This window comes from Coffea arabica, chromosome 1e (genome assembly GCF_036785885.1).
Source record: "Coffea arabica cultivar ET-39 chromosome 1e, Coffea Arabica ET-39 HiFi, whole genome shotgun sequence".
NCBI classification, from domain to species: Eukaryota; Viridiplantae; Streptophyta; class Magnoliopsida; order Gentianales; family Rubiaceae; genus Coffea; species Coffea arabica.
In genome coordinates this window covers 5,026,992-5,043,001 of record NC_092311.1, presented here as the reverse complement: position 1 = coordinate 5,043,001, position 16,010 = coordinate 5,026,992, and the positions used below count along the sequence as shown (strand labels likewise).

General features: G+C 39.9%; 1 protein-coding gene across 1 annotated transcript; it reads left to right on the top strand.

Annotated features, from left to right (window-relative positions):
- Positions 1-354: 354 nt before the first annotated feature.
- Positions 355-3,261, top strand: LOC113698479 (scopoletin 8-hydroxylase-like). Its single transcript, XM_027218312.2, has 3 exons — positions 355-1,091; positions 1,382-1,727; positions 2,809-3,261. The coding sequence occupies exons 1-3, from the start codon at positions 583-585 to the stop codon at positions 3,058-3,060; spliced, it is 1,107 nt and encodes a 368-aa protein (XP_027074113.1). The 5' UTR covers positions 355-582; the 3' UTR covers positions 3,061-3,261.
- The last annotated feature ends 12,749 nt before the right edge of the window (positions 3,262-16,010 follow it).

The following is a 16,010-nucleotide window of genomic DNA, read 5'->3' as shown; positions in this document are numbered from 1 at the left end:
TGCGGAATTGTATCCGTTTTGCCGCAGTGCCGGCAGGTTACACCTTTGACCCATAGACGCCTGTTAAGAGGGGCTTCGATAGTTACTTTTGTTATTCCTTTTTCTGGACAAATGAAGTTAAATTGGGAAACAAGATTCTGTACATTTAAATATGGTAAATCAGGTAGCAAATTTGGTATAATATTGAGTGTCTAGTGGGCACCAATTAAAGAAATTTCCAACTCAATTAGGTTTAACATAGCTTAAAGGAAATAATCAGGTGTATATATTACTTTAGGTTTTGCTAACAAGTGGTCGTTATAGAGATTTCAAGTGTAAATGTTTTGCACAAATGACATTAATTTGGCACAGTGTCTAAATGTAATGGAAATTAGGTGCATGCACTTGTTAGAAAAAACTTTACTCAATACATGCTCAGAGTTATGAAAGGAAAATCTCAGTAAATAGATTCACTGGTGTCAAAGGTCTCCATCATATGGATCTTTGCTTATTTAAGGAGTCCACCAGGGACCTCTTTCAATAAAACTAATCAGTTTCTTTGGACCAGTTCTTCAGCAATTAGCAAACAGCCTTCATAAGAATATGGCACCAAGTTTCGATGATGGCAACACTTTGTTTGATTTTGTTGTGAAAGAAGGAAATGGTGTCAAAGGTCTGGTGGATTCAGGAATTGCAAAAGTACCAGAAAAATACATCCAACCACCATATGAGCGAATAGGGAAACTCGTTGAAAACTCGAAAGATCACTTCTCATCAATCCCAATTGATTTATCAAAGCTTGATGGTCCCCAGCATGATCAAGTGGTGGAGGCCATTATTAGAGCTGCTGAAACACTAGGATTCTTTCAGGTAATTAACCATGGCATGTCTTTGGACTTGTTGGAGTCCCTCAAAGACGCTGCACACCGATTTTTCAGGCAACCAGCAGATGCAAAAGCTGTTTATCTGAAGGGCATTAGTCCTAGTCCGTTTGTGAAGTACGGTACAAGCTTTGCACCCGAGCAAGAAAAGGCTCTGGAGTGGAAAGATTATCTTAGCATGTTTTATACCAATGACAGTGATGCACGAAAACATTGGCCTAAAGAGTGCAAGTAAGTTTTCTTTATTACCTCAATAGAGTAGCCAATATGTCACCAAGTGGCTAGATCTTAGTTAGAAAAGATTATTTGATTCAGGAAGAAAATCGGACTTGAGATATTCTTACTGGTGAAGTCCTCAATCATGGATCCACCTTGGATTGATTTTATACTTCTTGTACATATCAATCATCCAACGCTGCATATTACATGTTACTCGATTTACTAGAAGCGATTTAATTTTAATTTCAAAAAAAAATATATTCCTATAACCAAATATGTCCATGTTTGGATTATTTCCTCAGGGAAGTGGCACTTGACTACTTGAAATCATCCACTAACATGGTAAAAAGGCTGTTAGGAATATTGATTGGAAATCTTGGAGTGACCGTTGATGACTCAAAACTTGAATCACTCATTGGCACGAAGTTGGTGAACATGAACTTCTATCCAACATGCCCAAATCCAGAACTAACAGTTGGTGTAGGGCGCCACTCTGATATGGGCACTTTAACTGTGCTTTTGCAAGATGGTATTGGAGGTTTATATGTAAAGCTGGAAGAAGATGCACTTGTTGGCAGAAAAGAAGAATGGCTAGAGATTCCACCAATTCCTGGTGCTCTAGTTATTAATGTTGGCGATTCATTACAGGTTAGTTCATTTTCCATCACCATCTTCATAAGTGCAGTTGAACAAGTCAACCTTTATAATTCGTTATGGGTTCACAAGCATTATAGATCTGTCCCCCATGATATTCTATTTTGCGAACTATTGTTTTCAGTCACACGCCAAGGAAAGATTTTCTGTTTTAGATTACTTGTGAGATCCAAAATTATAATTTATATTGACAATTGATCCATAGCCGTCAGTCTGCAGGCAATGAAGGCATGTTGGATACAAGTTTGAATCGTGCCAAAACCTCTTCTCCAATAAAAGGGGGAAAAACGAAATGGGTATTTTTTACTTCAAAAGAAATTGTGACGGACATTTTCAAGATCTAGTTTAGTTGGTAGTCTTTTTCACTTTTCCCTTATACGACTTTGATTCTCCCCTTGAATCAAACTACTACTACTAATAATGACAATAATATTATTAATGTTGCAAACCTATGAATGTTTCCGCACAGGGGTTGGCGCAACAGTATGTTGAATGTTGACCATTGTCAATCCTAGTGTTGTAACAAATAAAGATCTTGTTTGACAAATGAGTTTTTTGAAAATTTTACTATAAATTATTGTAAAAGTTGTAGGAAAAATTTTTGAAGTGTGTAAATTTTTGAATATTTTGAAGTGTATAGTTTAAAAATTTTGAGAAGTTTTTTAAGATTACTGTAGCTAAAAATGCTAAAAAACTTGTAGCACATAAACTTGGCCAAAAGCTTGTTTGTCAAACAGGCCCAAAGTTCGGTTGCTCGTTGCATTAAAAAAAAGTTTTGTTGGTCAATTAACTAATTTTGGCACTTTGTTAAGTTAGGATTCAAAATTAGAAGCACTGAAATGCTAAGATATAGCTATGCATGTCATAAAATCTCAATTGGTAGTAATTTGCTTACCTAAATATTCGATCCGGTGTACAAAGTTTTCCAACTAAATGACTTTTACAGGAGTTGAATATCTGATTGAGATTTTTTTTTGTTTTATTAACCGGCTTTAGAACAACAATTCAAACAAAAAAAAATTTATTTTTGGCTATCATGATTAGGAACTAAAACATTTTTTTTTCTGCCTCCTAGATCCTAAGCAATGGGAGGTACACCAGTGCTGAACATAGAGTTCGTACCACAAGCAAACAATCAAGAGTTTCCATTCCTGTGTTCACTGCTCCGAGACCAACTGAGAAGATAGGTCCGCTGCCTCATCTTGCAAAGCTTGATGGTGGAGCTCTTTACCGTGATGTTATATTTCAAGAGTACATGAACAATTTTTTTGGACATTCTCATGAAGGAAAGAAATCCCTTGACTTTGCCAAAATAAATGCAAACTGAAATGAAGTATGGAGCTTCTTCACAGGATTCTCAATTCAGAATTCAGCGAGAAATAAAGAAAAAAATAGTTCATCTTGAAAGACAGTGGAATAGCTTATTTGATGTTGTATTTACAATTCTTCATGCTGTCCGAAATACTGTGGAGTATGCTATGCAACCAATATTCATGTCAATCTTGAATAGATTTTTTTTTTATCGCAACGATAATATTTGTATAACATATTCTAGTCTAGTCTAGAGGAAGAGGGAGTCTAACTGAAAGGAAATTCCGTCGGAGGAAACTACTTGAAAGTGGTAACCACAATTAAATAGCAAGGTGGGAGGCAAGGGTTGAACCTTTGACCTCCCACCTCCACCAAGACCTTTTGAATAGGTTTGTTTGATGCAAGCAATTCTTCCAATAATTTTCAATATTTTAAGCTGCTAGTCATAACACAAAGAATAAGTAAGGTGTTTTGTACTTTTTTGTTTTGTGAAGTATATTTTAAGTTTTAACAAGGAAAATTAGAAACATGTGACGACCCCACTTCTCCCAAGGGCGAACCCGAGGGTATCGGCGGGACGCCTGCCTAGCTCGCGCCAGGACTCAAAACACAAAGCTAAGAAAATTATATTAAACCAAAAGAGAACTATTTATAATATATACAACCGCCAAAATTCTATTTACATCTTCAAAAGTATCGAGTCAAACCGCTCTAATACATTATAATAACAACCATCAGAAGGTAGACCCTAAGGAGGGTTCTTATACAAACCACCAAAACAAAAACAAACATCCTAACTGTACTAGTGTATGTGTCAAAAGTCCCCGCGTCGGCCCCTGCTAAGGAAAACAAAAGAAAAGGGGTAAGCTATATGCTTAGCAAGTAAACAGGGGCAAAAGCGTAAATCTCACATATTAACAATTACACATTAAGAGTAAAGCAAAAGCAGAAAAGTAACATCACATAATAAGGATACAGGTGGCTCCAAAGCCAGATCGTTTGCCATGTGTGGCCTCCTGCCGACACTCCGTCGACCACAAATAATGGTCCGTAGAACTTCACTTGTACTCCCACCGTACACCTTATCACCCTCTCTGGCCAGACACCTCACAAACTTGATCGAGCGAACGAAATTGAGCTTGGTTCACAAGCTCGGGTCACAAACTTGGTCCACATAATCGGTGAACCGGATTCACAAACTTGGTGACCTCAAACCAGGTTGGACTGACTTCGACCAAGCCCTAACCGGCTCGAATAGTCCATCTAGGTCATGAGATCGGGCCCCAAACTCACAAACTTCACAAAATTTACTCAAAAGTCACCCCGAGCCACAAGCTCAAGGGGTTTAGTTCCAAAATGATTCAAATACATATGCCATGTACAAATATGTGCGTAAATTAGGGTTTAGGTCGAGTGCGATAAAGTACACCCTCACCTAGGTACCCTTTTCATACATATCGAAACACATAAGCAACTAACACATAAGAGCGGCCTGAATACTTACTCAACGAACAAAAGAGCAAAAGTACGAAATTCGTGTCGCGAGGAGTAGCTAGTAGGCCCCATCGGCTCCACCTAGCTCACCAACGTCTGAAATAGAAGATTGTATCACATATTATCACAAACGGCCAATAACATGCCCAAAACAAGCAAAACGGCAAAATCGGCACATGCAAGTGCGGAAACGGCAAAATGGGCGCACGCGCCCGCGCGGAACGGCAAACGGAAATGGCCAAATCTGCCATCTCAAACCGTTTTGATGAAAAGTTAGGCTAGGAATGTCGGATCAAGGTGACCTAGACACCGTTTCGAAGCTATGAGGAAGGGTTACAATTTTCATGAAGACACCTAAGTCCGGATCTGAACAGAAATAGGTCGAAAGTATGGAAAATCGTTCCAGAAATTTGCACTTTAGAGTGACGGACAGGGTATGTTTGCTGGACCATAACTCCCAGCTCATCAATCTAAATCAGGAAATTCCAAAGGCATTAGAAAGCTGAGACATAAGGATAAAACTTTGATGTTTTGGTCAAGACCTGAATCCATTCAGAACAGAACGAAAGTTGAGTGTCAAAGTACCCGTCAGAACTGTCCAGATTCAAGGCAGTTCTGACGATCGATCTTGTTTTGGTCATAACAGGAGCTACGGAACTCGGATTTTGACGTACTTTATACCGTTTCGAAGCTGAAACCAAGATCTACATTTCTTATGAAGGGATCAACACCCAGTTCGCACGTTATCAAAATGGATAAAACATGGGCAGAAGCAAAAGTCAAAACGTAACACATTTCAGGGTACAAAACAGGTGCTAGTGTTTTGTCTATAACTTGGGTTACACTGATCCGTTTGACCTGAAATTTTGTAGGAATATTCAGGACATAAGAGGCTAAAACTTTCATGTTTTGAGGAACTTCTGAATCCGTACGTAACATTAAGAAAAATGAAACCGAAGTTCAAATGCTGAACTGCCCTGGTTACCCGTTTTGCCGGTTTCCAATGTCGCAAACGCATGGTTCATTTCTATGGTTCTTATGCAAGGTTTCTAACTATTCTCATACCAAATAAACACACATATACTAACTTCTAAATGACCTACCAATGGTCCAAAGTTTTCCCTCTAAGCCACTACAAAATTGCCAAAACTAACCATGATCCTTAAACTAACTTCATTTGCATCACCAAACTTAATCCAGCAACTTACTAACCAAACCCTAACTAATTAAACATTAGCCAAGCTAAACCAACCTAAGAAAGCCTAGGGTTTCTTAACCCAATTCAGTTTTTTACCACTCACTCACCAAACAAATCATCAAACACAACCATTACAATCTTCATAACACAAAATTAGAGCTACTTAACTTGTTTAGCATGAAACCCTAATTCTTTCATAAGCTTAACTGAAATTTTGCAGCAACAACCAACTAAAATATACCATCATTCAACACAATAATCACCACATGAGCTATGCAAGTGCATCATCACAACAAAACTTCACTTCCATGGCTTCAAAATGAAGCACCAAACTTTAACTTCAAAGAAAGATGTCTTACCTTCAAGAGAGCTTGGTATATGAAGAAAACTACCACAACAAGGCCCCAAGTTGTTTCCCTTAAGCTCCAACAACAAGATGGAAGCTAGAAATTGAAGAATTTGAAGGAAGTTTTTTCTCTTTTCTTCCCTCTTTGGGTCGGCACCTTTCTCTCTCTTTTCTTTCTTATTTTGTTTTGTTTTCTTATGATATCTTGCAAGTCTAAGATATATATATAAGCTAGTCAAAGACAAGAGAAGATATTTCTCTTTCCACCAATCACATAAAAGTTTCCAATTTGCTCTCAAGCCCTTCCACCTTCAACTTAGTTTTTGTTCAACTCTAGCCCTTAAACATTTAATAATCTTTCAATTAACTCCATAGGTTGTAACTTAATCTAGTCTAAAACATGTAATCACGCTTAATTACTTCACTAATCACCTTCCTATCCTAATCACCTATACTTAAACATACTTTTTCCATAATAAAAACAATCAAACAACAACTTTTATAACTTTGGCAAAATTAGGGTTTGTAAACCCCACTTAAGCTTTCTAATAAATTGTAACACTAGAGGTTTGCTAATCTAGAGTTTGCTAACCATTTCAAACTTGCTAAACCTTTGTAAACTAAAACAAATCCTAAACTTACGTATGCCAAAACACACACTAGAACACCGAATATAAATTATAGCTCGAACCTACGAATAATAATACATAAACTAGGGTTTTCATTCTTAACCAAAATTAGGGTTTCTCCTTAGCCCTAAAATCCAAATTTCACCACACCGAATAATGAATAACCCTAATATCAACTTACGAACTGACTGGGGCCTCACAATCTTCCTCACTTAGGACAATTTCGTCCTCGAAATTAATTCTTTGGTCAAAGAGTACCTTCGAAACCCGCCGAAGGGTCAGTCACCTCTTGTTGACCCATTGCATACACTCTTGCTGGCCCTGTTGGTCGATTTTCCCCGGCGTTCATCGGTTTTATTGTGGTCCCTACTGTTAGTGGTTTGAGTCCTTCCTTCTGCATCTCAGGGCACCGGGCAATCATATGTTCGGTGCTGCCACATTTGAAGCACTTCTGTACCGAACTATTTTTCCAACAATTGTCATCGGTGTGATTGCCCCCACAAAAACCACAGGTTGGCTTAGTGGCCGTACTTGACCCTCCATGCTGGGCATTCCTCTGGGGCTCTTGCACTATCTGACCTCGCCCAAAATTATTCAGAGTTCTTACAGGTCGTGGACCGTCTGCGCCTTTACTCGCCTTAGCGAGTGGCTCGTTTCGCGAGCTCTGTCCAACCGCGGAATCATTCGAGCTAGGTTGCCTCCTTTTCCGGTCATGGAAGGCTTTAACCTGTCCCCTGGCAGTCTCAATCCGCTGTGCTTTTTCTAGTGCCTGACTAAACGTGTCCAGCTGTGCGGCCGCCAGTGCTTCCTGGATTTCCACATTTAAGCCTTGGATAAAGCGGCGAATTCGCTTTTGCTCCGTCAGCACCAGCTCTGGGGCAAAGCGAGAGAGTTTTGTAAACTGAATTTCATACTCCGCCACACTAGATGCCCCTTGACGCAGGAGGATAAAATCATCTTCTCGTTTCTCTTGCACAATGGGCGGCAAGTATTTCTCATTAAATTCTCGAGTAAAATTGACCCATCTCCAGGGGGTCTGTTCTCGCTCCCACTTGGCTTTGATCACGTTCCACCAGGCTCGCGCGGCCCCTTCGAACTGAGAGACGGCAAAGGATATCTGCCGCTCCTCCGAATACCTAAGCGCGGCAAATATGTCTAACATACGATCCATCCAGCCCTCGGCTAGGTCAGGAGTAGGTCCACCTATAAACTTAGGAGGTACAAATTTCTGGAACCGTTCTAAAGTACGGTCCTCTCCCTCATGATTACCCGGATTATGTCCCGGATTATGTTCAGGATTCCCAGTACTGCTCCCCTGGCCCTGTTGATTTGTCATTCGCTCTAGTAGATCGGCCATCCGCTGGATGGCTGTAGCGACTTGATCCGGCCCATTTCCATTATTTCCTTCAGAGCCTCGTCCTTGCTCTCCGGCTCTACTTTGACCACCGGGGTCCATTTCGGGGCACAAGTCTATAGATCGGAACATTACATATACTTATTATCCAAACTATAAGCAAAAGTACGGACGTAAAGCGTATGCACAAAAGACACACAAAAGATAAGTTCAACATGCCACTCAAATATATACACATATTTACAAAGTCACACCAAAAGATTTACAGATTACCGACCTCCAATCGGTACAAAATCCAATGTACACATGAGCACCGGCTCCAAAAATCTAGTCAGTCAACCAAATAACGAAAGAAAGTGGTCATGCCAGTTTTAACAAAGGTAATCCACTAACTAAACAAAAGTACAAAAGCGACCCTAAACGCCTCCCCTAGGGCCCAGGTTCCCAACGGAACCTAACGTGTCCACCTCGTCCATCCCCTCTGGACCGGTGGCTCGAGACGGTGCTTCCGCGGCCATATCTAGAATGACCTCGCAGTCCATCGAAATACTCCGAACCCTCTCCTTCAGCTGCCTCTTCATAGCGAAGAGGTGCTGGTGTTTGTCCTGAAGCTGATGGCGTAAAGCGTCCGCCCACTGCATCTCATCTCGGAGACCCCGCTCCAAGTCCCTAATGCGCATCACCTGCCCGTGGCCAACCTCTCTGGCCTCCTCTAGCTGACTAATCAGACTGCGTCGCTCATCGTCCACTGCCAGGACGACCTCGTCAGGGTAACTGTACGTATACCAACACCTACAAGGTCGGTGCGACACCTGACCAAAAGGGGAGTACAAAGTGTAAGGCTCTCCAGGCCTCTGCCGATAACGGATCTCCCACTTACGCATCACTCGATCCTCTGGGCCCCTCGCACTCAGAGGTCTCGGTCCCACGCAACTGGGTCCCGCACCCGTCGAACTGCCCGGGTACATACCTACAAAACATTAATTCGTCAGTTCTCCGGCATTTCAGCTTAAAATATATCATTCATCTTAAAAGAATCAAGTATGCCTAGTGCCTACAACGTATGTCCCACTTGCCCAAGTCCTCTAACCCAGGCGCTCTGATACCACCTGTGACGACCTCACTTCTCCCAAGGGCGAATCCGAGGGTATCGGCGGGACGCCTGCCTAGCTCGCGCCAGGACTCAAAACACAAAACTAACAAAATTATATTAAACCAAAAGAGAACTATTTATAATATATACAACCGCCAAAATTCTATTTACATTTTCAAAAGTATCGAGTCAAACCGCTCTAATACATTATAATAACAACCATGAGAAGGTAGACCCTAAGGAGGGTTCTTATACAAACCACCAAAACAAAAACAAACATCGTAACTGTACTAGTGTATGTGTCAAAAGTCCCCGCGTCGGCCCCTGCTAAGGAAAACAAAAGAAAAGGGGTAAGCTATATGCTTAGCAAGTAAACAGGGGCAAAAGCGTAAATCTCACATATTAACAATTACACATTAAGAGTAAAGCAAAAGCAGAAAAGTAACATCACATAATAAGGATACAGGTGGCTCCAAAGCCAGATCGTTTGCCATGTGTGGCCTCCTGCCGACACTCCGTCGACCACAAATAATGGTCCGTAGAACTTCACTTGTACTCCCACCGTACACCTTATCACCCTCTCTGGCCAGACACCTCACAAACTTGATCGAGCGAACGAAATTGAGCTTGGTTCACAAGCTCGGGTCACAAACTTGGTCCACATAATCGGTGAACCGAATTCACAAACTTGGTGACCTCAAGCCAGGTTGGACTGATTTCGACCAAGCCCTAAACGGCTCGAATAGTCCATCTAGGTCATGAGATCGGGCCCCAAACTCACAAACTTCATAAAATTTACTCAAAAGTCACCCCGAGCCACAAGCTCAAGGGGTTTAGTTCCAAAATGATTCAAATACATATGCCATGTACAAATATGTGCGTAAATTAGGGTTTAGGTCGAGTGCGATAAAGTACACTCTCGCCTAGGTACCCTTTTCATACATATCGAAACACATAAGCAACTAACACATAAGAGCGGCCTGAATACTTACTCAACGAACAAAAGAGCAAAAGTATGAAATTCGTGCCGCGAGGAGTAGCTAGTAGGCCCCACCGGCTCCACCTAGCTCACCAACGTCTGAAATAGAAGATTGTATCACATATTATCACAAACGGCCAATAACATGCCTAAAACAAGTAAAATGGCAAAATCGGCACATGCAAGTGCGGAAACGGCAAAATGGGCGCACGCGCCCGCGCGGAACGGCAAACTGAAATGGCCAAATCTGCCATCTCAAACCGTTTTGATGAAAAGTTAGGCTAGGAATGTTGGATCAAGGTGAGCTAGACACCGTTTTGAAACTATGAGGAAGGGCTACAATTTTCATGAAGACACCTAAGTCCTGATCTGAACAGAAATAGGTCGAAAGTATGGAAAATCGTTCCAGAAATTTGCACTTTAGAGTGACGGACAGGGTATGTTTGCTGGACCATAACTCCCAGTTCATCAATCTAAATCAGGAAATTCCAAAGGCATTAGAAAGCTGAGACATAAGGATAAAACTTTGATGTTTTGGTCAAGACCTGAATCCATTCAGAACAGAACGAAAGTTGAGTGTCAAAGTACCCGTCAGAACTGTCCAGATTCAAGGCAGTTCTGACGATCGATCTTGTTTTGGTCATAACAGGAGCTACGGAACTCGGATTTTGACGTACTTTATACCGTTTCGAAGCTGAAACCAAGATCTACATTTCTTATGAAGGGATCAACACCCAGTTCGCACGTTATCAAAATGGATAAAACATGGGCAGAAGCAAAAGTCAAAACGTAACACATTTCAGGATACAAAACAGGTGCTAGTGTTTTGTCTATAACTCGGGCTACACTGATCCGTTTGACCTAATATTTTGTAGGAATATTCAGGACATAAGAGGCTAAAACTTTCATGTTTTGAGGAACTTCTGAATCCATACGTAACATTTAGAAAAATGAAACCGAAGTTCAAATGCTGAACTGCCCTGGTTACCCGTTTTGCCGGTTTCCAATGTCGCAAACGCATGGTTCATTTCTATGGTTCTTATGCAAGGTTTCTAACTATTCTCATACCAAATAAACACACATATACTAACTTCTAAATGACCTACCAATGGTCCAAAGTTTTCCCTCTAAGCCACTACAAAATTGCCAAAACTAACCATGATCCTTAAACTAACTTCATTTGCATCACCAAACTTAATCCAACAACTTACTAACCAAACCCTAACTAATTAAACATTAGCCAAGCTAAACCAACCTAAGAAAGCCTAGGGTTTCTTAACCCAATTCAGTTTTTTACCACTCACTCACCAAACAAATCATCAAACACAACCATTACAATCTTCATAACACAAAATTAGAGCTACTTAACTTGTTTAGCATGAAACCCTAATTCTTTCATAAGCTTAACTGAAATTTTGCAGCAACAACCAACTAAAATATACCATCATTCAACACAATAATCACCACATGAGCTATGCAAGTGCATCATCACAACAAAACTTCACTTCCATGGCTTCAAAATGAAGCACCAAACTTTAACTTCAAAGAAAGATGTCTTACCTTCAAGAGAGCTTGGTATATGAAGAAAACTACCACAACAAGGCCCCAAGTTGTTTCCCTTAAGCTCCAACAACAAGATGGAAGCTAGAAATTGAAGAATTTGAAGGTAGTTTTTTCTCTTTTCTTCCCTCTTTGGGTCGGCACCTCTCTCTCTCTTTTCTTTCTTATTTTGTTTTGTTTTCTTATGATATCTTGCAAGTCTAAGATATATATATAAGCTAGTCAAAGACAAGAGAAGATATTTCTCTTTCCACCAATCACATAAAAGTTTCCAATTTGCTCTCAAGCCCTTCCACCTTCAACTTAGTTTTTGTTCAACTCTAGCCCTTAAACATTTAATAATCTTTCAATTAACTCCATAGGTTGTAACTTAATCTAGTCTAAAACATGTAATCACGCTTAATTACTTCACTAATCACCTTCCTATCCTAATCACCTATACTTAAACATACTTTTTCCATAATAAAAACAATCAAACAACAACTTTTATAACTTTGGCAAAATTAGGGTTTGTAAGCCCCACTTAAACTTTCTAATAAATTGTAACACTAGAGGTTTGCTAATCTAGAGTTTGCTAACCATTTCAAACTTGCTAAACCTTTGTAAACTAAAACAAATCCTAAACTTACGTATGCCAAAACACACACTAGAACACCGAATATAAATTATAGCTCGAACCTACGAATAATAATACATAAACTAGGGTTTTCATTCTTAACCAAGATTAGGGTTTCTCCTTAGCCCTAAAACCCAAATTTCACCACACCGAATAATGAATACCCTAATATCAACTTACGAACTGACTGGGGCCTCACAAAACAAACCTAGCTTGGAGGAGAGAGTGATTAAATACGGGTGGACATGGTCCTTGGCTAGACAAACTTCATTTGACCGACAAGGAAATGAATAACATCAAAGACATTATCAAATGCCAAAATTCAATAGCTTAAATTTGATGGAGTTATTGGTTCAGGTCTGTACAAGTTGCTTCATCTTTAATTTCCCTTCTTGAACTGTATTTTAATAGTCTACGACTTTGAAAGTAGAGAGATGATAAACTTAGGGCTTGCAAATCAGATTTTCCATCAAATAAATAGCCACAAAATGAAGGGTTACAATGGTCCATAAGTCCATCTTCATGATCTAGTTAATTTAATTGTATGTAAAGACTAAGGAGGATTTTTCCATGTACACCATCACTAGAAGATAAAGTATTCGGAGTCTCACAAGTTGAATTTTGTCCAATTCAAGCCGTTTCATGTAATTGTTACTACATTTAATATAAATCTATTTAGTTTTATCTTAATTGTCAACTTAGTTTTATAAGTTGACAAATTCATATTTACACCCAAATTGTACGAGTTTACACCAAATTTCTTAAGAATTACACGAATCAATTTAAATTGATAAAACTCAACTTGTGAGGTACCTAATCTGAATCTATCATCCTAGCATTAAGTGTAAGTTAAATATTTTTCACATATATTATGAATTTAAACACGATTAAATAAAAAGAATTTTCTACACTGAGTGTGTAAAAAACTTGAACCCACCAGAAACGTGACCCGTGTTAACAATGAGAATGCAATATGCAGAGGTTCTGCTATTTGCGAGGACAGCTTAGAATATTCCAAGCCCTCAATGTCCCCACTGCGTTATCGTGACTGTGCATGAATATCAAACATGCACCCGCTAGAAAAATCAGCTCAAAGATTCAATGAATGGATAAACAATAAATAGTAATATATGAAAGGTATTGTCAGTCTTAGTCTTAGTTTTTGTGATATTCAAGCTACCCTTCACACACTAATTAAATGCTTATTGCATCTCAATAATGATACTTTCCTCAAGAGTCATGCTTTCAGAGGAAACAATAGCAAGGAAAGTAGAAGGATCAGCATTCTCCTCTGTATCTTCATCGAACAATTTATGCTTTTTGAAAACAGAACCGGTATCTAATGTCTGGGTTAAAGCTTGATTGTGTTGAATAGTCAAGCATTGCGGCTTGACTTGTGTGGCAAACATTTCCATCCCACATCGATGGCAGCCAAGGAAAGCCTTCCGTTGTTTTCCTATAAATAGGGAAGCGTATGAAGGTTTAAGGTGCACCACTCAAGAGAGTTATATGGGCTATTAGCTTCTTGAGTCATCTAGCCCATTCAGTCAAATATTTTAGGCTCTCTTGTTTTGAGTTTAGGAATATTTTCTAAACTCTTTTGTAAGTGCCTATTGGCCTAGGAACCACTTTCCTACGGTCTTTTGTATTTCTTCTTCATAGTAGAAATATTGCTCCTCCCTCGCCCGTGGACGTAGGTCAATTTGACCGAACCACGTAAATCTTCTGTGTCTTTTATTTGCTTTGTTATCCGTCTTTATATGGTCGGTTTTACCGCCTAATTATTATATGGCTGGTATCTACCGCCTATCTATTATATGGTCGGTTATACCCCCTACTTTGTCCTAACTTGGATTTGTCTATTTCCTGGCTCGGTCCTAACAAACTGGTATCAGAGCTGGTTGTTATATTTTGCAAGATAGGTTCATCTGGTGAGGCCCGTTCATCTGGTGGGGTCCGTCCATCCTGTGGGGCCCACTCATCCTATGGGGTCCGTTTATCCGTGGGGCCCGCTCACCTTGTGGGGTCCGTTTATCCATGGGGCCAGCTTATCTCATGGGGCCTGCTCACCCTGTGGGGCCCGCTCACGAGACTTGCATATTTGTTTGGCCAATTTTTTGAGACAAATTTTAAGTTACTGATTTTGTGGCAACAATGGCGATAACAAAGACGGTTGTCGAGAAATTCGACAGGAATGTCAATTTCGGAATGTGGCAGCTCAAGATGGAGGTCATTCTTGTTCAAGACGGAGTTGATCTAGCGATTCACGGAATCGAGAACAAACCAGAAGATGTAAAGGATGCGGATTTCGCCGATATGGATAAGAAGGCCAGATCCAGCATAATCTTAAATCTCTCCGATGAGGTATTGCGTGAGGTAGCAACGGAGACTTCGGCCAAAGCTATGTGGGATAAATTGAAAGCCTTGTATATGAAGAAGACAGTCGAGAATCGGCTATATTTGAAGCAGAGTTTGTTTATGCTTCGGATGTTTGAAGGTACATCTATACTCTCCCATCTTGATAAATTTGATTCTATTATTATGAATTTGGGGAATATAGATTCGAAAATTGATGATGAAGATCAAGCCCTATTACTTTTGTGTTCCCTTCCCCAGTCTTTTAAGCATTTCCGCGATACTATGATTTATGGAAAGGAAACAATTTCGTATCTGGAAATTAAATCTGCATTAAAATCTAAAGAGCAGATAGATAGGGACATTACTGGGAAAACTAGTGGGAGTCAAGCCGATGGCTTGTTTGTTCGGGGTAGATCTGAAAAGAGAAACACAGAAAATAGAAGTAGATCCAAGTCCAGACATAAAAATGTGGTGTGCAATTATTGTAAAAAGAAGGGCCATGTTATCTCTGATTGCTTTAAATTGAAAAATAAAGAAAAGCAAAAGGGAAAATTTGTTGAGAAAAATACTGAATCCGCTGAAGCTAGTATAGCAGCTGATGAGAATGATGGAACCATTTTCTGTGCAACGGAAAATAATTTTAGGTCTAACAATGAGTGAATTTTAGATTCGGGTTATTCGTATCATATGTGTCCCAATAAGGACTGGTTTTCAACATATGAATCAACTGAAGGTGGAGTTGTCTTAATGGGCAACAACACTGTTTGTAAAGTTGTTGGCAAAGGCACAATCCGGATTAAAATGTACGATGGTATTGTGAGGACGCTCACAGATGTTAGACATGTTCCAGATTTAAAGAAAAATCTCATCTCTTTGGGCACTCTTGAGTCTATTGGGTGCAGGTATTCAGGTGGACATGGAGTTCTCAAAATCACTCGAGGAGCTCTTGTTGTTATGAAGGCACACAGATCTGGTACTCTATATATTTTGCAGGGATCTACTGTTACAGGTGCTGCTACTGTTTCAACATTATCTTTGTCAGATACAGACATCACCAAATTATGGCATATGCGTTTGGGGCATATGAGCGAAAAAGGCTTGGGCATTCTGAGCAAAAGAGGACTCCTTTGTGGACAAAGTACCGGGCCATTGGAATTCTGTGAACATTGTATTTTTGGGAAGCAGAAAAGAGTCAGCTTTAGTTCACCAGCAATTCACAAGACAAAAGGTACTCTTGATTACATTCATTCAGATCTATGGGGTCCTTCTCGTGCTCCTTCTAAAGGTGGTGCCAGGTACATGTTGACTTTCATTGATGATTATTCAAGGAAAGTTTGGG